Raw genomic sequence first — 24,130 nt, 5'->3', positions numbered from 1 at the left:
TGGGGCTCAGGGAGGTGGTGGTACCGGGAGCTGGATCTCTCTCCCAGAACAAGGGAACAAAGGCGGAGGCCACACTCAGACCTCTCAGACCTCAGGTCCGGAAAGCTGGGTAAAGGACTAGGAAATCAGACTTAGATGCAGACCCTACAGTAACACAGAGAGACCGTTTCTTTCCCATGTATACCATTAAATCACCATGTTCTTTCTCTTTAGCCTGGGATGTGGGGTGGGAGGTGAAATTCATGGAGACCACTCCCCAAAGAGATCGAAAGGATTCTAAGTGTAAAATCTTGACTGTTGGTTGGGGCTTCAGCAGTGTTTTTTCAAATCTATCCCTTTTACTGACCCGCACAAATACAAAGGCAGTGGTGTCCTCTCTCCTTTCCTAGCCGAAGTCCTATCAGGGATTTGGAACCACGACGAAATTCGTAAGAAACAAACGCCGAGAGAAATGATGCTGAAATCTGAGTGCTCAACATTCCCTCGCACAAAGACAAATGCGTCCTCCGAAATGCGGCAGTCCAGGCAGGCCTCTTGATCAAGAAAAAGGGTTTTAAACGAGAAAAAATGGCTTCGTCTGGCATTCAATCGGCTGCGAGCTCAGAGGGCCGACCGGGGGACTCTTAAGGCCTGGGGGCTCTTCCCGAGGGAGGCGGGCTGGGGAGGCTTCCGGGAGGCCGGCGGGTGGAGGAGAAATTCAGAACCGTTGTAAATATTCATGTCTGCGGGGGTGGGGGGGAGGGTGCCTCTTCACCCCGCCTCTCCCAGCTGCATTCACCACCACCCCCCCCTTCGTGGGGGGGGGGGGGGCAGAGCGCCTGTCCGATCGTCCTTGGACAAAGGTGATCTCCCCACATTTTTGTTCTCCGGTCATTTGACTTAGGGAGTCCATTCCAAAGGTTCTGCTGGGTAGGGACTGGCTCTGGGTGTTTTCCCCCCGCGTTTCTCCTCTTCTTTCGTTTCCTAAAAGAGCATAAATAATTAAAGTTTGGCAGGGAGGAAAAGCTTTCTTGCAGAACTGTAGTGGCAATAAATGAAATGACTCAGAATCCCTTCCCCAGTCAGCTTTTACGAGGGCTGCCAGACAGTGTCTGTTCACGTTCTCCAGATACCAGGGGCGCCCTGACAAAGTTAAGGTCAAGTTAGTGTCTTATCTTGGGTGGCTCAAAATTACCGCATCGCGTCTGGGCGCTGCGCGGAAAGCTACCACTCGCGGAGCAGCTGGATGTGCCGGGAGGGTCGGATGCGCTCTCTGTGCTTCGAGTGGGGCCGCGCAGGCAAGGACAAGGCCACAACGCCGGAGTCTTCATGGTAGGTTCTCGCGGGACGCGCGGGTCGGGAGGCTGCGGTTTTCCTTAGGTTTCGGGGTGAGGATCGAGGAGGGAGCTAGGGCAAAAGGCCGTAGCGGGCCGGGCGGAAAATGAAAGCCCAAGGTTGGGTGTGGGGGCGGGGGTCCGCGCTAACGCGCAGAGAGGGGTCCGCTGCCCCTTCCCCTGTGCACCCGCGCGCCGCTGCAGATGGCGCACCCTCCCCCGCCAAAGCGCGGCTCCAGCCGGAGCCGCCATCGCCATGTCGTTGAACTTGAATGGTTCCGTCCTCCCCATTTCCCTCTTCGGCGGTCAGCAGGCTCCGCTTTGGGGGCAGCAGGCTGCCTGCACCCCACCCCGTACGAAGAGAAGGTGCGAGAATTTTCCGCACTCCCAGACCCATAAAGACTCGGCTGCGGGGGTTGGGTGGGGGGGCGCAGCCGCTGCCCTGGGTCCTGAGCGGCCGCAGGGCCAGTGTGCAGTGTCCGGGGAGCCATTTTAGGAGAGAGATCCAGGGGCGTCGACCACGAACGAGCCCGAAAGGGAGAGGCTTGGGCGGGTGATGGAGATAGGAGGCAGATAAGTGTGCTGGCGGTCTGGACTGAGGAGAAAGGGGCGAGCGGGAATCTGGGCGAGGGTGCCAGCTGGGAGGAAGGTGCACAAAACGATGGGTAGTTTGGGGGGGCTGGGGGAGCCTCCTTGCCCTCCAGTCGCCACCGACCTGTTTGCGCAGCGTTCGGAGGAAAGCAGAGGTGGGAGGGGGGCGGAGGAAGAAGAGTGGGAGGGAGAAAAGGAGGGAGGAGAAAGAGGAAGAGGGGGGGACAACGGCCAGAAAATAGATATGAGCTCCGATCACCCGCCTTTTCTCTGTCTGTCGGCATGGTGGGCAGAGCTCACCACACGGGCACTGCGGCAGCCGGGGCCAGGGAGGGAACCAGCTTCTCAGCCTGCGTCGCCTGCCCTGAGCGTAGGGTTGAGGCCCAGAACCCAGTTCTGGGATTGCCTGGGCAGAGGAATCTTGGGTACAGGGGCAACTTCTTGCCCTCGGTTCTGGGATTTGGGTTTGGGGAGCTTCTTTCTGAGACACTGATTCTTTCCTTTGGAGAGCGCTGGCTCTCCCAGAGGCCGGAGTCCAGGCCTCGCCGGGCCCCACGGGCTAGGAAAGAGGGACACAGCGGCAGCGGAGGAAAGTGAGGCCTTGGGGCAAATGGATGGGGGGCCCTGGGGGTCAAGTGGTACAGGGAGGCTCAAGCAAGGAGGAAAGAGCTGCTGAGAGCACTCCCCCCTCCCAGAGCCACCGGACCACCTGGAGGAGCCCCTCAGTGATCATGCCGGCCCCAGGGCACCGCAGGAGCCTGGGGGAGACTCGGCGGCGTGGACGCGTAGGCCTTGGAGGGGCTCCGAAGCAAAGAAGGGGCTGGATGTGAGGCGGGCTGGTCCCAGTCCAGGTCAAAAAGCAGAGAGGGTGAGGAGGGTGGAGGCGCCAGTGGTTTGTCTCCGGTTGGTAGGGAGTGGGAGGCCAGGCACCTTTAGAGTAGGACTCCAGATCCTTTTGTTCACCAGACCCCCCACCTTCTAGAGGGGCATGGGGCGTCTCCGCTGGCTGAACTTCCTCCTTGCTTTAGCATTGGGAGAGAAAAGGCAGAGAGGCGACAGGGAGAGCACAGAGGTGGTGACACACAGCTAGGGGAAAGGAAGAGAGAGGATCAGGGGACAGAGAAAGGAAAGGAAACGAGGAAAGTAAGAGGAAGGAAGAAGGCAAGAGGATCGAGAGTCAGATGCTCTGCTGACTGAGCCAGCCAGACACCCCAAGGAGGCAAGAGGAAACAAGAGAAGGGAGTGGGAGAAGAGAAGACAGGAGAGAGAGATGTGAGAAAACTGAAGGGAGACGAAGGAAGGAGAAAAGAGAGACAGGAACACAGAGAGGAGGAGAGAGGGCTAAAGATCCGAGTGGGCACCGAGGCCCTGGCCTGGGTGAGCTCCTGGTAGGGTTTTGGCGTGGGTTTTTTTCTGAGGCTGGCACTCGCGTTCCCGGGGTCAGGAATGGAGAGAGCCAAGTTATTCCGCGATAAACGCGCAGGGCTGAGAAATATGTAAATCAGGGCTCCTCGAGCCACGAGAGTGGCGCAATTACGCCCCTTGAGCAAGAAGCAACAAGCTCCTGGCGGGCAAGCTGCAGAGGGTGGCGGCGTCGCGGGGGAGGGAGCGGCTGCAGGAAGAGGTGTGGGGGGTGGGAACCTCACAACCTCACACCTAGTCCCCTGTGCCCTGGGCTGGGGCTCCCCCCTCCGCTCTCCGCTTCTTTCCCTTCCCCCTTCCTCCCCCTTCCTCCCCCTCCCTCCTCCTCCCCGCCGGCTTCGGTCCGCGTACTTAAAGCGGCGCGGGCGGGCGGGCGCGGGCGGGCGGCCCAGCCGGGCGGTGGCAGATGCACCCAGCAGTGGCAGCCGCCGGCGGCGCACAGGTGACCGGCCTGCGGCGCAGCCTGGTCAGGGGGCGCCCGGAGAGTGCCGGCTGGAGAGGGAGACCGATCCGCCCCCAGCGCGCGCGTGTCTCGGCGCCAGGAGCCGTCCCGGGGCGTGTTGGCGAGAGCTGATATAGATATAAGGACATTTCTCTCCATGGCGTCACGTGACATAATTACCACCAGAATCAATCAAGATGAATTGCACGTCAGCGCCCGGTGGGGATTTTTGCTTAGTTGATCCTGGCCCAAGCCTCTTGTGCAATCGATGGCTCAGGTTGGCGGCGCGGGGAGCGGCCCGGGGCTCGCCGGCGCGCACGCCGCGGAGCCATGAACGACTTTGATGAGTGCGGCCCGAGCGCAGCCAGCATGTACCTGCCGGGCTGCGCCTACTATGTGGCCCCGTCGGACTTCGCCAGCAAGCCGTCGTTCCTATCGCAACCGTCGTCCTGCCAGATGACTTTCCCCTACTCTTCCAACCTGGCGCCGCACGTCCAGCCCGTGCGCGAAGTGGCCTTCCGCGACTACGGCCTGGAGCGCGCCAAGTGGCCGTACCGCGGCGGCGGCGGCGGCGGCGCGGGGGGCGGCGGCGGCGGGGGCGGCCCCGGCGGGGGCGGCAGCGGCGGCGCCGGGGGCTACGCTCCCTACTACGCGGCAGCCGCGGCGGCGGCGGCGGCGGCGGCGGCGGCTGAGGAGGCGGCCATGCAGCGCGAGCTGCTCCCTCCCGCGGGCCGCCGGCCGGACGTGCTCTTCAAGGCGGCCGAGCCAGTGTGCGCCGCGCCCGGGCCGCCACACGGCCCCGCGGGCGCCGCCTCCAACTTCTACAGCGCTGTGGGCCGCAACGGCATCCTGCCGCAGGGTTTCGACCAGTTCTACGAGGCTGCTCCCGGGCCCCCGTTCGCCGGGCCGCAGCCCCCTCCGCCTCCTGCGCCGCCACAGCCCGAGGGCGCTGCCGACAAGGGCGACCCCAAGACGGGGGCCGGTGGCGGCGGGGGAAGTCCCTGCGCCAAGGCGACCCCCGGCTCGGAGCCCAAGGGGGCGGCAGAAGGAGGCGGCGGCGACGGCGAGGGGCCCCCGGGGGAGGCGGGGGCTGAAAAGAGTGGCGGCACAGGTAGGCACCCGGTGCGGGGTGGGCGGCTGGGTCGGGGGGCCGCGGGCGCGGGGGGGCGGCGGGGGCCTCCCTCTGCTTGCGCCGTTTTATGTGCTGCTTTATAAGCGTTCGAAGGGGTTTATACATCCTATAAGATTTCCCGGGCCGTTGTAAAGTGTGTTTACGATAGGAAACCAATTTAGGTGGGCTTAAGGTAGACTTCGAGGGGACATTAATCGCTACAGAGAGCTTTTCCCCAGTTTGGGGGGGGGGTGGTGCTAGAGACCATGGAGTGAGGGAGGGGAGATTTCAAGCCACTTGGTGAGTGTGGACACTGGAGCCTCCTGCTTCTAAGGGGGGTGGGGTGGGGAGATCCTTGAACTGGACTTTATCCAAGCCTCTGGCTGACGCGCGCTGCTGGCTGGAGTCGGAGCAGATGCCCCGGCGCGCTCGTGTTTCTCTCCCTTAGGGTTCCAACTCAGAGCCTGCCTTGCCCTCTGCTTCTCCGCCTCTGTGCCAGTGTGTGTGTGTGTGTGTGTGTGTGTGTGTGTGTGTGTGTGTCCGGGCGTGTACACACGTCCACGCCCGCACTCTCCTGTGCCCGCCCATATATCATCCCCCACGACGCAAGCAGGGTCTTTCAGCTGCGGCAGGGGACGTCCCCAACGGGCCGAGGCCTGGCCCTCGCTTGGGCCTGGGCCGCAGGGCGGGTGGGGGTGGGCAGTCAGCGGTCTCTCTCACCTCTTGGTTTCTTTGCCTTGCAGTGGCCCCCCAGCGGTCCCGGAAAAAGCGCTGTCCCTACACTAAGTACCAGATCCGCGAACTGGAACGCGAGTTTTTCTTTAACGTGTACATAAACAAAGAGAAAAGACTCCAACTCTCTCGGATGCTCAACCTCACTGACCGGCAAGTCAAAATCTGGTTCCAGAATCGAAGAATGAAAGAAAAGAAACTGAACAGAGACCGTCTGCAGTATTTCACTGGAAACCCCTTATTTTGAGAGCTCCAGGAAGCACCCCTCTCCCCGAGCCCCACTCACCCACCCTCCTCCCCAGCAACCTGCCCTCGGCAGGCCCAATGTCCTTGGGTTTAATGACGCCTCTTCTCTGTGGAACTCCACGATTCCTTCCCACGGTCAACTCGGGACCTCCCAGCGACCACTGCTGCCTGCGGACGAGGCCGGGGACTTGGCCGAATGGATCCTAATAAGGGGAAAATGGTAAATGCAAACGTCCCTTTACAATTTTACCGCCAATGTGCTGTTGTTCTCCCTCCCTCACTCTGAGTCCCCGTGGGGACGCTGTGGGATCTGTAGAGAGTTTAGGCCGCTGGGTTGGTTGGAAGGCACTTGTTTTTGTTCTGAGTTTAAGGGACCCGACCTTCCCCCTTGGTGAATGCAGATTATTTAAACTCTGGGAAATGTACCTTTGGTCTGTCGTATCGAGGCATAAGTCACTGTGTTTTGTGTGAATAAATGGTTTCTAGTAAAATGGAGGTTACAGCTTCAACACACTATATGATTTTTTCCTCTTTAAAGAAGTTTATTGTCTGATTAGGGTATTTTAGTAGCCAGAACCTTCTCCCATATGCAGCTGAAAATCAAGTGAAATGCTTTTTGATCCTGCTGAAATAAGAGTAGCTCTCTCTCACCTTCTCTAGGTTACACTCATTTTAAAATTCACTTTAGAGATGAATTTCTGAATCGAGGGTGGGACCCAGCCATGGTGGTGCTCCTTCCTCCAGGCAATGAGGCTGGGAGAGCAGGACCTAGGAAGGACGTCTCCTCCCCCCTATTTCCCAGCTTAGTGAACTTGGAATTTCTAGAAAGGCAAAAACCATTTTAAACAAAACTTGTTAGACAATCCAAATTCACTCTTAACAAGCTGTCAAGGAGCCAGGGTCCCCCCCAAAAGAAACCAAGATTAGTAACCTTCATTGAAAAAAAAATAATTTGCCAAAAGGAAGTTACCAATGGTGGAGAGGGCTTGGGGTCCTTGCTAGTGTCACAGCGGGCCTGCAGGAGAAGAGGTAAGACCCCTCCCTGCAATAGGGCCTGAGGCTGCAGACCCACTCCTCACTGCATTTATCGCTTCAAGTTAAAGAATGTGGTGGGGGCTGAACAGCACTTTATGTTGCAGGGCCAGGCCAGGCTGTTTACAAAACCTTGAACTGTCTAGACAACACCATAAAAGCCAAAGTTCTAAACAGCTTAATTGGGTTATATTATACACCTTCTGGTGGGCCCAAAAGAGATTTCCGCAATGTGCAATAAACTGTAGGAGTGAGAAAAGCATCTCTTTCTCTGAAAAAAGTAAAGTGAATCTTATGACTCTTAACCTCTCCTAAGCCCAAAGTCAAAAACAAGACAAAACAAAACCATAAGGTGTACAGGACCCCATGCATCTTCAGAGGAGGTATGCATTTCCAAATGCAAAATTTTTTTAATTGCCAAAGTTTGGGGGGGGGGGAAGGAAAAACATAAGTGCATAAGTGTATGCCTTTGAACTTCCAAAATGTCAAGGTCATCACCTTTAACCTTTCTGAATAATTAGGCGCCTTAAGGTTCTTCTGTGATATTCAGCCGCCACCCACTCTCACACACACACATGCTTACACATATCCAGACCCCCACATACATTTATGACCACACAGAATCATAACAGGGGCTCACCATAAATCTAAGCAAATTCCTAATTTCAGGATCAATAACCTTAATTTCCCTTCAAACATTTGTGTAATTCGATAGCAATTGACTTCTTTTTTAAATACTGGTTAGATTAAAATGTCTACCAGCATGCTTTTTATACAGCTGGTATATACTGAGGTGGGTTTTTTCTGCGGGGGGGGGGAGGGTGTCATAGATAGCAGTCCCCTTTGCTGTAATGAAGAACCATGACTTTAAAAGCAGGCGTCTGAAAGAGGAAGCTCTAGTCAGATTTACACCTTCGCTATATTTGGGGGAGGGGGGAACTGTTGCCCCGTCAGATAAATTATTGTACTTTATGGAACAAAACTAAAAATATTTGTGCTGTTTTCCAAAGTGCCCCCTCAACCTTTGGTGAAAATTGCAAGAGAAACAAAGCCTACAATTGAATAATTTCGTTCGGAAGGGGATTCCTTTGTGTGGATTTCTGGACGTCCGTTAAAATGTCAGTGCCCTAGTAGTATGATCGTTGCAGGATCTTAAAACTGGTTTATTTCTCTCTCTCTCCGTCTTTTTTTTTTTTTTTTTTAACTGCGTCTAAATGTAGCAAGCTTGTGTGTCCACCCTCTTAGGTAAAGCCCAACCGAGAGATACCGTTTCCCATTTGCATGGCCTTGGAGAGCCACACGGGGGCGTGCTCACGTTCCAGAAGCCGTGTTTGGCGGAATAGGCCGCGGTACCGTATCTTTCCAATTCTGGATTCTAATAGGCAATCTCAGCCCGTTAGAAACCGGCGGCCCCTAAGGTATTTGTTTGCTGTTTGTTTGTTCTCAGCAGCCACGAGGTGTGGGAAGTTGTATAAAGATAGAGAAAAGGGAGCTACCCGGATTCCTGAAATCGACAATCACCTAATCGTTGTCTTCCTAAAGATAAGACTGTCGCAAAGAATACCGTAGTATAACCTGGTGGTGTCGAGGAGAGATTTTTTAGAAGACAAATATGTGCATTTCGAAATAAGCCATGCCACTGCGAGTTAATTAAATTAGAGAAAATCCATTTTCTTGTTGTTTTGAGTATGAAGAAGGATACAGGGTAGGACCAACTCCTCCCCAAAACAGCATCCGCCTGGTACGCTCTCCGACCGCCTGAGATGATTAAAAGGCTTTTGTTTAAGACAGATGAGGGCGCCGGCAACTTAGCTGAGTGTGGTCTCAGAGAAAATGAGCCATGAGCCACGTTGGGACTGAGGGGGTCGTTCTGGGCGAGGGAGTGCCCCTCAATCGAGCCGTGCCTGGCGCCCGGTGATGGGAGGCTCTGGCAGAACTATGAGTTGGGGCGACAGGGTCAAGCTGGGCTTGGTGGCTGCGGGTAGCGGCAGACCATCCCGGGGAAACATTTACACGACAAGGTGGCAGAGAAGGGGGTTGCATTTGAAGCAAACGAGCTTTGCCTTTGACAGAATCCTGGACATTCTTCCCAGCTGCCTGCTGGCCTTGAGCACGGAGTTTGATTTTGGCACCAGCTCTTGGAAGCGGTTTTCTTGCTGCGTGTCCTCCTTGTGCCCCATCCCCCTTTTGCAAAGCCCCTGACTTTGGGGAGGGCCTCTGTCACCATCCTTGTCCAAAAGGGAGGTTCCAGAAGGGATGGCTGCAGGACCTGGGCCGTTCTAAGGGAAGGTGGCTATGCCTTCTTTCCCGAAGTTCATTGTGAAGCGCCTCCATCCCCTAGAATTAGTGCTGGCCTCTTCGGCTCCGCTGTCTCTGTCTCCTTTCTCCAGACCCTAGACCAGAGGCCCTGGGTCCAGCCCTGGGAGCCGGCATCGGCTTCAGTGGAGGCTGGGGCGCCACGAGCCCCCAAGTGAGGCGTCAGCCAGAGGCATAGGTGTTCCCCGCGGGCACCCCTGACTCCTGTCTGTCTGACCGCGGGTCGCTATCGTGAAGCGACATTTCTCAGAGCCTGACCTGGGCCTCAGTCCAGGTGGGGCGAGAACTCTCCTCCCCAAATGTCGTTGTGTTCCTCTTTAGGCAGCTGCACCGGGGGTGCACGTGGCCTTTTGGGGGCGGGGGTCTCTTGGCCTTGGCTGGCAGCCTTCTTCAGACAACGGGTACTCGGCAGTCCGCAGTTCCCTTCCTACCAGCAGCGCCCTACATGGGCCTGAAAAAGGACAGAGGATTGGACCAGGACTTAGGGGGGCTGCAGACCCAACCCCTCCTGACTGTTCAGAGCCGGTGGCGCTCGTGGAGTGTGGCCGTGTATCTTGAGTCACCGAGGTCTCAGATCCTGAAGTGGAGGGAAAATGAGCCAAGTAGGAGTCTTTTGTGTCTGTAACGGAAAGAGGCTCCCCAGCGGCCAGCCCTTTTGCACAATCTCCACACACTCTTCATTGAGGTGGTGGTGGCTTCCACAGCCTCCCCACTTGCCCCCTGATTGCTTTTCACGTTGCCTGGGAGGTGCACAGTACAACCCGGAGGGGCTCCCTGGGGAAGAAGCCTTTAAAATTTGTCCCCATCCGCTCTGCCCCCAAAGAGTGACACAGCCCTGAGGCCACTCAGGGCCCGAATTCAGGGTGAACCTACGAGTCCCCAGGTCTACTCAGGCCCAGGGTCACTGCTCTTCTTCCTGGTGACAGAGGAGCGCAGATGCAAGCCACTTCTTGATTACAAATGCTAATTTCTTGCTAAAGCGACCCTATTAATTTTTCTCTGGGAAGAGCTGTGCCAGGGAGAAGGATGTCTCCGCACAAATATGGATATTCATCTCCTTTATAGCGCGATATTGATTTATTATTAATGGTAACTGCTCCAACTGATCTAAAGATGATCGAAAACAGCAGCTATGGACCTACATTAAATACTCGTAAGCAAAATACAGGCTGGCCCCGAAAGCCACTGCCTTTTCATTCCATTTGCTCCATGTTAGTTAGCCTTAGAGTCTTAGCCAGATGTTCCATCCTCCCAGGTCCAGATCATCCTCCTGTATTATTTCTATTTTGCTCAATTTTTATGATAAAATCGCCCTGAAACACTGGAGTCTCTGGCCTCAAAGAACTGGTCTGAAGGCAGATATTTGAGAAAGAATAAAATAGAATTTTGTGATAATAGATTCAAAATTATATCTGATACACGTTTTCTGTGAATGAAGAGGACCTATTTAAAGCTTCCAGTGTGGGGGTGACTTAGAGCCCCAAGCCACTGAGAGTTGAAACAGAAAGGCCCCCAAATTCGGAAGGCAGATCTTGTTTGTTTTGGCTCACCGCTAGACCTACCCGCTCCGCAAGGAATTGCTGGGTTTTCGCCTAATGTTTTCTTCGTGTATAAATAAAGATTATGAAAGGGCATTTGATGGGCATAAAATTCCCGATTAGATTAAACAGTCTTGTCTCACGAGTGGGATAGGGAGAATTGGACATCTGAGTTCCAGGCAGCTCCCCTGGCTGAGATGCAAAGGACGACAGTCCTGGAGCGCCAGGCTGGCGTCAGGGTGCCTGCAGAGAGTGTGTGCAGCGGGCACTTTGTCCAGCCTTGGGCACGCTTAACCGTGGCCGGGATCATGATCTCCACCTTGTGATAAAACCATTTGGGGGGTGATGGTCAGCGGCTGTTAGCTTTGAACAGGACTGTAGCAGGCTAGAGTGAAAAGTTGGATTTTTTTTTTTCTCCTGCTTTCCTCACCGCCACCCCTCCATCCTCAAGCTTAAAATCAGCCACCCCTGCGGAAAGGTAATGTTTAAACCCCGGGCTTCGCCAGCCGGCATCCTGCAGCCGGAGCAGTTAGAGGCGCCAGGCTTTTAACCTGACAATGATGTTGTATTTGAACAGCTGCGTAAAGGTTTAAAAGGTCTGTCTCATTGCCACCGTGGAGTTTTTTAAAAGGGGTTATTGTTTGGGCGAGGGCACTTAGAGGGGACAGGCAAAGTGGTCCCAAGGCCGAAAATAATGTTCAGCGCCTGTTTCCACCAGGCCAGGGGAGATTCCTTTTGGGGAGGGGGGACAAAGGGTTTATTGGAAAAGGTTTTTGTGAAGGAGTGAGCAGGCTCCTAGTTCCCCAAGAATGCTGAGACGCGTTAATGAGCATCGGGCTCCAAAGAAATGTTCTGCTGAGGCGGAAACCCAATTTGCCCACAAGTTCAGTCTCTGGGCCTGAAATCCAAGGCCAGCCCGCACAAGGCGAGTGTGGAGAGAAGAAAACACAGACGCCTTCCCGGACCGAGAGAAACTGGTTCCCAATCAGGGTTTCTGGGGCCCTTTTCCTCTCTCAGATGCTGGGAAGGGGATCTGGGAAGCCCGAGGACGGCTCCTGTGCCCTGGCCCGGCCCCTCGCCTAGGGCAAGCCTTTGGAAATCAAGGTTAAAGCTCCCCGCTGCTGCCCCGAGGCCAGGGCTTCCGAAGGGCGGCTCACCCGCCTGCAACCAGAGAACAAGAAAGGAAGTTGTTGGAGAAGTTTCTCATAAAACTCTGAGTTTCCATGGTGGTGATGGTGGTTGTTCTTTAATGAGCTCGACCACAACCCCAGACCAAATCCTCTTTATAGAACTTTCCGTCACCAAAGGAAACAGAGGACTAAGGTTCTCCCACCTCCTTTTTTTCTCCCTCCCCTTACCCAAGCAAACCGGTGTCAAATAATTTTAGGAATTGTCCAAAACTATAAAACTCAACTTCTGACAAAAGTATAGCTTTTAATATTTGACGATTTGTGTTAAAACAAAAATTGACCTTCTTGGTTAGTAGCGAAGGGGAAAAATCAATAGTATAATTTTCAATAATTCATAAAGCGAACGCCATTATGCTAAATCTTAACTATTAATCTTATCCTTTACAAAGTCTCGATTGATTTGTTAATAAAATATCTTCCCGTGTGTGGCAACAGCGGGTATAACTCTTTAAAAACCTTCAGAAGCAAGAAAATTACCAAGTAGCCCAAGAATGTAGATGAGAATTTTATTGATCGCCCTGATTCTTCTTAATATGTATTAATAAATTCCACAACCTTTTGTACCTTGCACTTGTCAGAAACCAATGCTTTTACAAAATCCATAAAAGGAAAACATATTTTTCTTTGCAGAAGAACCAAATGACACCTTTGCATCTCTCTCTGTCTGCTACTCGGCCCAGTCAGTTTTCTAAAACTTCTGGAGTCTGTGGGCGAGAGTTTTCCCCTTTCCTTGCAAAAAATTCTTTTCTTTCTCCCTCCCTTCCTTCCTCTTTGCTCATTATTATCAGGGTGTGTGGGGAGGGAAACCTCGGTTTCGTTCTCCCGCTGGGAACCGGAGGGACGCTTTCCAGGATAGCCCGCTGCTGGCGAGGGATTGTCTCCGGGCTGAAAGCTCCCAGCCGCCCGGCCGCAGAGGTCGGGGTGTGGTTCCTCCGACTGCCGAAGGCTCCAAGGCTCGGATAGCCCACTGGGGCGCGGAGGGGCCGGGAGCCCGCATCTCCCTCGGGCCGGAGGAGGGAATGGACAGCGTCAGAGCCGGCCGGTCCTCGGGGCTCCGGGCTGGCCATATGCTTGGCCTCTTAGCCCTCGCGGCTCTTCTCGCCTCCGCTCCCCACCATAACTTGGCCGCGTCTTTGCGTGAGAGATCTTTACTGTGGCTCCCTGGGGTGGGGTGTCGCAGAGCCCGGGGAATCCGACTCACCTTCCCAGGCTGCCCGGGAGAAATTGAACCAGCCGGGCACCCACCCCCCGCCCGTGCCCCGGCTCTGGGGCGCGTTCTGCCTGGGTGTGTGCGGGGAATGCTTCTGTGAGCTGGCGCCACGGCACTGCGGCTTCCCTCCCCGCGCGTGTCCTCCCGGAGGCCCCTCTGGCCGAGACTTTCCTTCCGCCAGCGGGGCCCGGCGGCCGGAGCGGGGGGACGCGAGTGGGGCTGGCCGGCCGAACGAGCCCCGGGGAGGCTGGCGGGCGACGGAGAGCGCTGGGCCGGTTGTCTCCAGCGCGCACTATCACGGGCGCGTAGTAGATGTCGCTGTTGTCCGTGCTTACGCGGCCGGCCGGCCGGGCTCTGGAGCACGTGACCTGCGAGGAGGCTGCGGCTCAAGGCCATTTTCAAATCTCATTGGCTTGGTTGTCATGTGGTCGGCAGAGGCATCCACAATTACACGGGGAATGTTTTCCTAGAGATGTCAGCCTACAAAGGACACAATCTCTCTTCTTCAAATTCCTCCCCAAAATGTCCTTTCCCAACAGCTCTCCTGCTGCTAATACTTTTTTAGTAGATTCCTTGATCAGTGCCTGCAGGAGTGACAGTTTTTATTCGAGCAGCGCCAGCATGTACATGCCACCACCTAGCGCAGACATGGGGACCTATGGAATGCAAACCTGTGGACTGCTCCCGTCTCTGGCCAAAAGAGAAGTGAACCACCAAAATATGGGTATGAATGTGCATCCTTATATACCTCAAGTAGACAGTTGGACAGACCCGAACAGATCTTGTCGAATAGAGCAACCTGTTACACAGCAAGTCCCCACTTGCTCCTTCACCACCAACATTAAGGAAGAATCCAATTGCTGCATGTATTCTGATAAGCGCAACAAACTCATTTCTGCTGAGGTCCCTTCGTACCAGAGGCTGGTCCCTGAGTCCTGTCCCGTTGAGAACCCCGAGGTTCCTGTCCCTGGATATTTTAGACTGAGTCAGACCTACGCCACCGGGAAAACCCAAGAGTACAATAACAGCCCCGAAGGCAGCTCCACAGTCATGCTCCAGCTCAACCCTCGCGGCGCGGCCAAGCCGCAGCTCTCGGCCGCCCAGCTGCAGATGGAAAAGAAGATGAACGAGCCTGTGAGCGGCCAGGAGCCCACCAAAGTCTCCCAGGTGGAGAGCCCCGAGGCCAAGGGCGGCCTTCCGGAAGAAAGGAGCTGCCTGGCTGAGGTCTCCGTGTCCAGTCCCGAAGTACAGGAGAAGGAGAGCAAAGGTCGGTATGAGCAAGTTGCCACCCCAGCGGGGCGTGCAGCCCGGGAACCCGGCAGAGAGGGAGCGCCTGGGTGCCCAGCGTCGAGCCGGGGCAGCTGAGGCGGGGCCCGACTGGCAGGTGCTGCTCCTCCTGGCTTTTAGAGGGGCAGTCTCAGTGTCGAGAAGGTCCCAGCTTCTCCCCGGCTGCCCTGGCCCTCCTGGCTAGTCCTGGCCCCACGCTGATGGCGCCTGGGCAGAGGAAGGGCTTGCCGGGTTTATTTTTCCTGAGCTAGACCTGAAATGCAACAAAAGAGGGCAAATGAGACCTGCGGCTCGTAAACACGGCCCCAGAACCTCCTTTCTCCCGCTCAGATTTGCAGTCCCAGCTTTGCCTTTCACCCAATGATGATTTTAAGGTGGTCCAAGGCACCGTGTTCGTGTTCAAGTGTGTGCACCCCGCATCCTGCGAGCTTGGGGGCGGCAATGGGAACGAGATGACTGGGCTGATTGGCGCTTGGGCTGGGGAACAGGGCTCCCTACCTCTGCGGGGCTGGGTAACCTTGGCTTTGTCTGGGGAAAGTGCCGCAAGCTTTGCAATCCATTTGCAAAGGGGCAAAGGCTGAAGGGAGGAGAATGGAATCTGCATGGGCTAGGGCAAAGAGCCAGGGGCTCTGGCTTTTGGAGGAGGAACCCTGTCCCAGAGCCTCTCCCCCAGTGTCCAGAGGTGGGCCACACTAAGAAGCTCGGGGAATGCTTTTGTGTGGAGACAAGAAGGTATGAGAATTCAAGAAATTCTGGGGAGTACCTCAATGCCCAGGCAGGTCGGAGAAGGTGCACTCAGTTCCTTGGTTATCTCTTGAAAGAGAAGGGCAACTATAAACCTGGTTGTGGGGCTCCCCGCCTGTGCAGGAGAAGTGGGGAAGAAGTGGCAGCCTTGGGGATGTGAGGCAGCAGTGGGGTTGGCAGTCTTGTTCAGGCTGTGGTTTGTTTCTTCCACTCCAGCCCTGTTGTGAGCTGACCACTTAGAACGTTGCTGGGGAGATCCTGAAAGTTTACTATTGTACTAATGTTTTGTGCAGGTCAGAAAGTTGAGAGAGAAAAAGAGAGAGGGAGAGCGAGACAACCCTAGCATCGAGGGCGAGAATACCCTCCATCGCGTCATTGTGGGCATTTAAACTAATCTGGCATCAATTACAAATCCCTTCCAGGGCCCACCTCATAAGAGGAATGTTTAATACCAGCATTTCCCAAAGCGGCCTGGCTGCCAGCGGGGTCATGGCCAAGGGTACATTTGAACAGGCTGAGAGAGAAAAAAAAAAATCTTGATTTTTTTTCTTCTTCTCCCTTTAATTTTGTTAGAGGAAATCAAGTCTGATACTCCAACCAGCAATTGGCTCACTGCAAAGAGTGGCAGAAAGAAGAGGTGCCCTTACACTAAGCACCAAACGCTGGAATTAGAAAAAGAGTTCTTGTTCAATATGTACCTCACCCGTGAGCGCCGCCTAGAGATCAGTAAGAGCGTTAACCTCACCGACAGGCAGGTCAAGATTTGGTTTCAAAACCGCCGAATGAAACTCAAGAAGATGAGCCGAGAGAACCGGATCCGAGAACTGACCGCCAACCTCACCTTCTCTTAGGTCCCAGGCCCGTCGGAGGCCAGGATCGGAGAGGGGGCACCGCGTTCCAGGGCCGAGTGCTGGAGGACTGGGAAGGCGGAAACAAAACCTTCATTGCTCTTTGTTTTTTGTTTTGTTTTGTTTTGTTTCCTGCTAGAATGTGACTTTGGGGTCATTCTGTTCGTGCTGCAAGTGATCTGTAATCCCTATGAGTATATATATTAAAAAAAAACTAGCACGTGTAATTTATTTTTTTTTTCATCGTAATGCAGGGTAACTATTACTGCGCATTTTCATTTGGGTCTTAACTTATTGGAACTGTACAGCCTCCATCGGTCCATTCATCCATCCAGCAATGTGACTTTTTCATGTTTTTCCTAACACAAAAGGTCTGTGTGTGTGGTTAGTCCATGATCTCATGGCGTTTTGAATACATCCAGTACTTTAAAGTACTTAAATTACATATATATTTAAAAAAGATTACGAAAACCCACAAGCTTTGGGGGGAGGGGGACTAAAAAAGCACATTACAATGTATCTTTTCACAAATGAACTTAGCAATTGTCCTTGGTGAGATGGAATATTGACGACTTATGCCTTGTAGCCTTCCCTTGTGGTGCATCTGTGGTTTGGTAGAAGTACAACAGCAACCTGTCCTTTCTGTGCATGTTCTGGTCGCATGTATAATGCAATAAACTCTGGAAACGAGTTCGCTCCCTCTGCTTTCTGAAACGGATATATGTTTCGGTAGAAATGAAAGCCTTTGGTGAGATTATCTTCCTGTTAAACTGCTTCTTTGGGGGCGGTCGGGAGGGGGGCGGTGATAGAGGGCAGGGGGAGGAAGATAGGAGAGGCTGGAGGAGGCCTAGGGCGCTAAAATTTGGCAGTGGCTGGGGGAATGATAATCCAGCCTGGGTGTGCTGGCTTCATAGCTGGGAAGAAGGGGAGTCTTCTCCCCGCCTCTCCCACCCTCCCCCCCACCTCCCCAAGGTAGTAACATAATTGAATTCTAGATGGGTGTGAGTTCCCCTCTAACCACAGCCTGGTAAGTAACCCTGTGCCCACACTGCTTTTTTCTTCACAGCACCTCATTTGTATGTTTTCCTGTCTTTGGTTTTGGTTGTGTTATTTTTTAATACTTTTAGTGGGGTCTTGGCGATTTCTGGCTGGGACGCCATCGTCAGGGGCTAGGTTGAAAGCGGTCTTGCCCACCTGGAAGCCGCCGGGCCTCCATTACAAGAACAAGGACAACCAGCAGCTAGCATTGCATCGGATCCAGTTCTGCTCCCCCTTCCCTCACCCCCACCCCTATCCCAAGCGCAAGACAAGCCAGGCCACAGCGAAGCCGAGGATGGGTGAGTTTTCCCATCCCACTTTGCCCTGGTTTCCTTGTGGAAGGATTTTATGTTCAGTCATTACCTTTTAGGGTCCCACACGAAATTTTCTTAAAGGAGGAAAATTTTTCCCCCAGGTAATGCTCTCTCTATTTAATTACAAAATGCTGGTTGGAGCCACTGTCTCTGGGAGGCAAGAAAACGTACAAAAGGTGACTGAAAGAGAATTTGCAAATGAACATGACTTCCCATGAAGTCCAATGTTCCAGCTGCCGACACAGCTTGGAAAACTCCAGCCAGCCTTCACCGAGAGAGTCCAGACTTATCTAGTGCTGCCTGGGAGAAGGGAGAAGAGCTGACAGAGAATTCGTTTCCCCAGGTTGTGCTGTGGTTGCAAAAGCTCTCCACCAGCTTCAAGCAGCCTCACAAAACACGGCCTTTTCACTTTTTCTTTTTTCTCCATAAAACTATCTATTGAGGGGCTCTAGGCCTTACAGTTCTCATCCAGGGAGTCAATGGGAGGCTCCGTATTTATTCAGGGTTGTAAACCTCCTCCTGAAAACCAAGAACCTTCCCCAGTTCCAAGACAGAACCCTTTAGGGGAGCCATTTCCTAGGGGTGGGAGAGAGAAGGCTCGGAGTCAATGCCAGGTTGGGAACACTGGGATAGATTTGCCCAGATCTCCATTGGTTGGGCAGGAGAAGGAGGGCAATTTTAACTTATCCGTTTCCTCCCTGCAATGTGGGGAGCACCATTAGTTGTTGACAGGGGGCCGTGTCTCAGAGGAAAACCCGTGCTACAGGCAAAGGCATCTCTTCTGGAACAAAATCAGAAAGCCATTGGCAAAGGCAATCAATCAGGCCATAAGTAGCCATTTACCCCCTTCCTTTCCGGGGCTCGAGGTGGGCTGGGATCCCTCCAAGGGTGCTCTGAGCAACTTGTAGAGTGAGGAATATATTCTCTGCCGCCTGCTCTGGGGCTGCTTTTGTCTCGGCTCCCAGCAGCGCTTCCGAGGCTTTGTACCATGGATTTGGGAGTGACAATGGGCATTTCCCTCAGATTCAAGGCTGCCCAGCCTTACCTCTGGAGGGGGGGGGGGCGGGTGGGGAAGGAAGAAGAAGAATTGAGAAGACAGTGGCCCAAGGACAACCACAAGAAGCGGTCCTGGCCCAGGGAGATGCGGTTCCCACTGGCCTCTTCAAGGCAGGGTTGGGGCGGTGGATGGGAGCGGGCCTGCGCTAGCATTTGGGTTATGCCCTATGGCGTGTTCTCTTCCAGGGCCTTTCCGGCAGCCCCGGCGAAGACAAGGCACCCTGGCAGCCACTGTCTTCGCGGTGCCTACTCGACAGCCTGCCGGCACTTCCGAGGGCACACAGAAGCCCCACCGGTGGCCAGGGAAGCACCCAGTCGGCGGGCCAGGCCGCCCCAGCTCACCCTTCGGGCCGCGGCGTGTGCTCAGCCTCACGTCGGGGGTGTGTGTGGCTGCGCGGGCGTGTGTGAGTGTGGTAGGGGGAGGAGGCCCTCGAGCTGCTCCATCCGTCCGTTTTATTAGGGACACATTAATCTATAATCAAATACACCTCATAAAATTTTTATTGAAAGGCATAATATCATTACAGAGGTCTTCCACCTGTTTTAAACAACACGACAAGCTGTGAGAGAGCGTGTGTGGGTATGTGGAGGGAGGGGCGGGTTTGGGTAGGGAGAGAGGCACAAGGAAAAAACTCCCCTCGGGCGCCAGGGGGCCGCCTCGGAAGGCCGGGCTGGCTTGGGCCTCATCCCGCCCTGCGCTCCCCGGGCTGCTCCGGGCTCTGGCCAAGCGCTCGGTGCGCCCTGGACACGCTGCCGGTGGCTCGAAGTCCAGGCGCTAGGGAGGCAGCGTCTCGGTTCGAACTGCAGGACCGAGGACGGCTAGAGGAGACGAACAAATAGTCCCCAGCGCCTCCTCCGGCCACGGTCGGGCGCAGCGGTTCCAGCCACCGCCCGGCTGTCCGAGCCCGGCCGGACCGAGCCGGGCGCACGGACCGGGCTCATGCGCTCTAATTGCGGCGTTTATGTTGATGATGATATATATATATTTTTTTAAATCACAGCAGCCCCCAGTTTAGCGGACTGATTTACTCCCGGTATTGGTAAATATGATCACGTGGGCCGCGCGACCAATGGTGGAAGCTGCAGCCTGCGAACTAGTCGGCGGCTCGGGCGCCGGCGGGGAGCGGCGCCGCGGCGGGCAGTGTAACCTTGGGTGGGAGCGCACGGCGCCTCAAAATGTCCTCCAGTGGCACCCTCAGCAACTACTACGTGGACTCGCTCATAGGCCATGAGGGCGATGAGGTGTTCGCCGCGCGCTTTGGACCGCCGGGGCCCGGCGCGCAGGGCAGGCCCGCAGGTGTGGCCGACAGCCCGGCCGCCGCTGCCGCCGAGTTTGCCTCGTGTAGTTTTGCCCCCAAATCGGCCGTGTTCTCCGCCTCGTGGTCCGCGGTGCCCGCTCAGCCCCCGGCGGCGGCGGCGATGAGCGGCCTCTACCACCCGTACGTGCCCCCGCCGCCCCTGGCCGCCGCCGCCTCCGAGCCCGGCCGCTACATGCGCTCCTGGATGGAGCCGCTGCCCGGTTTTCCGGGCGGCGCGGGCGGAGGCGGTAGCAGCGGCGGCGGGGGCGGAGGTGGCCCGGGCCCTGGTCCCAGCCCCGGCCCCAGCGGCCCACCCAACGGGCGCCACTACGGGATTAAGCCTGAAACCGGAGCGGCCCCGACCCCTGCCGCCGCCGCCGCCGCCACCTCCACCTCCTCCTCCACTTCCACGTCTTCTTCCTCCAAACGGACTGAGTGTTCCGCGGCCCGGGAGTCCCAGGGGAGCGGCGGCCCCGAGTTCTCCTGCAACTCGTTCCTACGGGACAAGGCAGCAGCTGCGGCTGGGGGAACCGGGCCCGGGGCAGGGATCGGGTCCGGGTCTGGGGCAGGCGGCTCCTCGGAGCCCTCGGCTTGCAGCGACCACCCCAGCCCAGGCTGCCCACTGAAGGAGGAGGAGAAGCAGCATCCGCAGCCGCCGCAGCAGCAACTTGACCCAAGTAAGTGCAAAAGAAATTGCCCCCTGATTTATTGCTGAAACCTGTAAGGCTCGAATGTGCAAAACTGATAGTTTTACTAACCTATAAAAACGTCTAGACGCCTACCCTAGCCTAGGCGAGCAACACGCATCCATAAAAAGCTTCCCATAACCACCTACCCTAGGCGCGCGGTTTGTACGGTAAACAGAGCGCGGGCATTAAGGCTTTTTATGATAATTCCCCCCAAGTTGTGAAAAGCGGCCATCCTTGGTGAAATTAATTTAACGACCTCTCTCCCCCACCCTGTCGTCTCTCCTTGCCTCCCCTCCGCCCTCGATCCCCTTCTCCAAACCCCCCTCTTCGTAGACAACCCTGCAGCAAACTGGATCCACGCTCGCTCCACCCGGAAAAAGCGCTGTCCCTACACCAAATACCAGACGCTAGAGCTGGAGAAGGAATTCCTCTTTAACATGTACCTCACCCGGGACCGGCGCTACGAGGTGGCAAGGATTCTAAACCTCACAGAGAGACAAGTCAAAATCTGGTTCCAGAATCGTAGAATGAAAATGAAAAAGATGAGCAAGGAGAAATGCCCCAAAGGAGACTGACCCGGCGCGCCGCTGGCGGGACCACTCTGCGCTGCAAAAGCAGCGGGGTTTTTTTTGTTTTTTTTTGTTTGTTTGTGGGTGCTTGATTTCCAGAAACTCTCCAGCGATTCGGACATTCCCCCCCCCCCTTTTTTTTAGGTAGAAGTGACTGTGCGGTTGGTCTCTGTGAGGTATTTGGGGGACTCTGTATTTGCTCGCTTATGTGTTGGAGAAACGAAGTGGCTTTGGGGTTTTGCCTTTTCCCGCTCCCTCCCTTTCCTGACCCGTTGGTTCCATAGGAAATGCTATATTTTGTGAGTGCACGCTGGATTGAAGAGCCCTCTCGTGTAAATGTCCCCTATGTTTCTGAAAAGTGCTGTAGTTTAGCCCCCAGAGCTGCTCAAGCAAGGGCCAAGTGCGCCCCACTTCTGAGAATGAAGGCAGAGCGACAACCGTGGGGGGCCCGCCCAGGTTGCCCACCAGTTAGTGAAGTCCTCTTCCCTCAGAGAGCCCGCGGGCCCTCCGCTGAGACCTGAAATGAGGCCGAGAGAGGAGCCCAGGGCCTCTGGTGGGTCGGGGGTTTATTCTCAGTGCACTGGAGGAGCCGCTCTCTCCTGGGGAGGGCTCACCTCGCGTGGGCAGCCGCGGGTGTAGGCCCTCCGGGTTCCTGCCTGAGGACCAGTTGTAAATGTTACCGCTTCCTACCAATAAATGCTGACCTGATCAAATGGAGCCCAGACGCTGGCCCTGAACACTGTGTGCCTGCTTTCTCTTTTTCTCTGCAAAATATCACCCTCACAGGACTTCTCCCCCATCTCTGGGAGGGAGACACTGCTAAAAATCTGGAGCCCTTACACCTGAGAGGTCTGTCTGAGGTGCCTCTGAGTCTCCCTTTGTGTGGGCAGAGGCAGCCAGAGCACAGCCTCTGGGGGGCCCTTGGCTGCGCTGTCTTTTCCCCAGCCTGCTTCCAGCTTCTCAGCGAACTCTGTGCCCTGAGCCCAGTGTCAGCCTCACTGCAGTGCCCAGCAAAGCCCACGCCCCCCCCCCCAAGCCAGGCACCCTCTCGCTGGAGCTTTGGCACACTGCACCCCACCTCTCCCGCTGCTGATGAAGTACCAGCCATCCACTCTCCTCTCTAAACAAGGGAAAGGCCAACTCTGTACTCGGGAGCAACTCCCCCCAGCTCGTCAGGCTGGCTGGCTCCCGGAGGGCTGAGCCAGTTAGGCTGGGAACTTCCGCCCTACCCTCAAGAGCCCCAAAATGACCTTAGCAGATCTAAATGGTCAAGTCTCTCCTTCTCAGCTATCCCCACCCCTTCTCAATGCCCCCTCCCCCCCAACTCAGTTTCGGTGACTGTTTAGCCCCCAGCTTGGCCCTCAGAGGGCCGCCTTCAGAGACTAAAATGAAGGTCATTGTAAGTGAGGGTTCGGGCCCAGCACAGCCTTTGCAGGCCTGAGGGGCGGCGGCGCCGTGTGGCCTGGGCTGGGTGGAAGGCGGGGGCAATGGCAGAGTTTGGGGGGATCCTGGTGAAAGAGGGGACTTGAAGAAAAAGCAGAGGGGGGCTGGGAGGGAAAGCCAAGGCCCAGATCCGGCAGAAGGTGCTGCTTACTCCCGCCCCTGCGGCCAACCCGATACCTAGGGCTCTTTGAAAACAGGAAGAGCCAAGGTGTCATAAAGCCATCGAGCCGGCGAGACGTCTGGAGGTAATGAGTTTACGACAGGCTCGGCGCTTCGCTTTGAAACCATCTCATTTTGATGTTGTGTTTGTGGGAGGAAGGGAGAAATGCAGACAAAACTGGGTCTTAAAATCTGGACAATAAAATATAAACAAGACTGTGTCGGACCAAGAAGGCAGGGGCTTGGGAGCCCCCGGTGAGGTGTGAGCACCTAGGAAATAAAATGGGGGAGGGTAGGAAGGAGGAGATGATGTAGTTCTGATTTTTAAAATGGGCCTGGTATTAGAATTAGCCTACGGCGGGTGTCTCTTTACAATATTTCACTGTGGTCTCCGTCTAGCTCGTTCTTTTCTTTCTTTCCTTTTTAATTGGCCTGTTATTTGGAGGTGTGAGAGTTCGTGATCTTGAGTCATTTACTCCGGCCCGATGGGTCTCCCAGCGGCATGGTTGCAGAGCCGGCAGGGAAAAATGAAGTTACTTACATGTCCTTTCATAAAAATACCTGGCCCTCCGCTCCAAACTTTGCTGCAAAAGTACTGTTGGAAATTATATCTACTTGCTTATAGAAAATGTAATTCTTACAGCTGAATTAGAAGAAAACATTTTTGAAATTGAGAAAAAGACTAACCTGGAAGGAAACAAGCTGATTAAAGCTTTGCTTTAACAAAAATTCAAGTGGAATGCTTAGTCAATTCCTTTCACTCTGTGACTTTTGATGTAAATTTAAAATCTCATTTATTGTGTATAGAAATTCCAATAAACACAGCCAACAGGGCCTTTCCAGATAGCCGCTCAGATATCCAGCAGAAAGCTGTTAAATTGGTTTCTATTTCTGCCTCTCCTGCCCCCAGATTGCCCAGCGATATGGGCCTGAAGGATTAAAATTAGGAAGTTAAAGTAGCAAATATTCAGGTTTTAATGCTAAGAGTAACAGCTTTAAAAGAAAATAATAAAATGAGCTTGGGTCATTTCTTCGTTTTCGAAGTGCTTGGCTCCTCTGACTAAAAACAAAAACAAAACATGTTACAGTCAATATTTAGAAAGTTGTAATTTGTTCGGTCTAGCCCGTCCTATAATTGTGGGCGATTACGGAATGGGGACCTACTGTGTCTGGCAAAAGAAGGGCTGGAAGCTTTTGAAAAAGACTATTGGAAGCTCTCGGGAGTACAAATATCTTTGGCGTTCAGAAGCCCCAGCTTGTTGCACTTGACTTGTTGACAATCAAAGGGATGAAGCATTATTAGTGTCAGCGATCCAAGCCCCAGTCAAACTAAAGAACAAGATTAGAACTGCTTTGAGTCGAATAAAGGGAAGTTAAACTCGGTCAGTTGGAGGCGGCATTTTGCCACTAGAGGGCGCTGTTGCTCCACTTTGTGATCTCGTAAAGCTGGCGTTGCGGCGGCGGATGGTTTTGATTTAATATATTTACAATCTTATTTTTAATTCCAAATTAGGATAAACTTAAGCAAAAATAAGCAATGTA

The 24,130-nt window shown here is 54.6% G+C and overlaps 3 protein-coding genes across 3 annotated transcripts; all 3 read left to right on the top strand.

Annotated features, from left to right (window-relative positions):
- The first annotated feature begins 3,764 nt into the window (after window positions 1-3,764).
- Window positions 3,765-15,860, top strand: HOXD11 (homeobox D11). The gene is made up of 3 exons (XM_058713283.1): window positions 3,765-4,879; window positions 5,623-6,077; window positions 15,748-15,860. The coding sequence occupies exons 1-2, from the start codon at window positions 4,099-4,101 to the stop codon at window positions 5,856-5,858; spliced, it is 1,017 nt and encodes a 338-aa protein (XP_058569266.1). The 5' UTR covers window positions 3,765-4,098; the 3' UTR covers window positions 5,859-6,077; window positions 15,748-15,860.
- On the top strand, window positions 8,123-16,712 carry HOXD10 (homeobox D10). Its single transcript, XM_058713273.1, has 2 exons — window positions 8,123-14,410; window positions 15,748-16,712. The coding sequence occupies exons 1-2, from the start codon at window positions 13,456-13,458 to the stop codon at window positions 16,023-16,025; spliced, it is 1,233 nt and encodes a 410-aa protein (XP_058569256.1). The 5' UTR covers window positions 8,123-13,455; the 3' UTR covers window positions 16,026-16,712.
- Window positions 16,713-18,512: 1,800 nt separating this feature from the next.
- Window positions 18,513-21,723, top strand: HOXD9 (homeobox D9). Its single transcript, XM_058713263.1, has 2 exons — window positions 18,513-20,405; window positions 20,751-21,723. The coding sequence occupies exons 1-2, from the start codon at window positions 19,607-19,609 to the stop codon at window positions 20,990-20,992; spliced, it is 1,041 nt and encodes a 346-aa protein (XP_058569246.1). The 5' UTR covers window positions 18,513-19,606; the 3' UTR covers window positions 20,993-21,723.
- The last annotated feature ends 2,407 nt before the right edge of the window (window positions 21,724-24,130 follow it).

This window comes from Neofelis nebulosa, chromosome 2 (genome assembly GCF_028018385.1).
Source record: "Neofelis nebulosa isolate mNeoNeb1 chromosome 2, mNeoNeb1.pri, whole genome shotgun sequence".
In the NCBI taxonomy this organism is placed as follows: Eukaryota; Metazoa; Chordata; class Mammalia; order Carnivora; family Felidae; genus Neofelis; species Neofelis nebulosa.
Note: the sequence above shows the minus strand (reverse complement) of the source record. Positions and strands in the feature narration are given on the sequence as shown.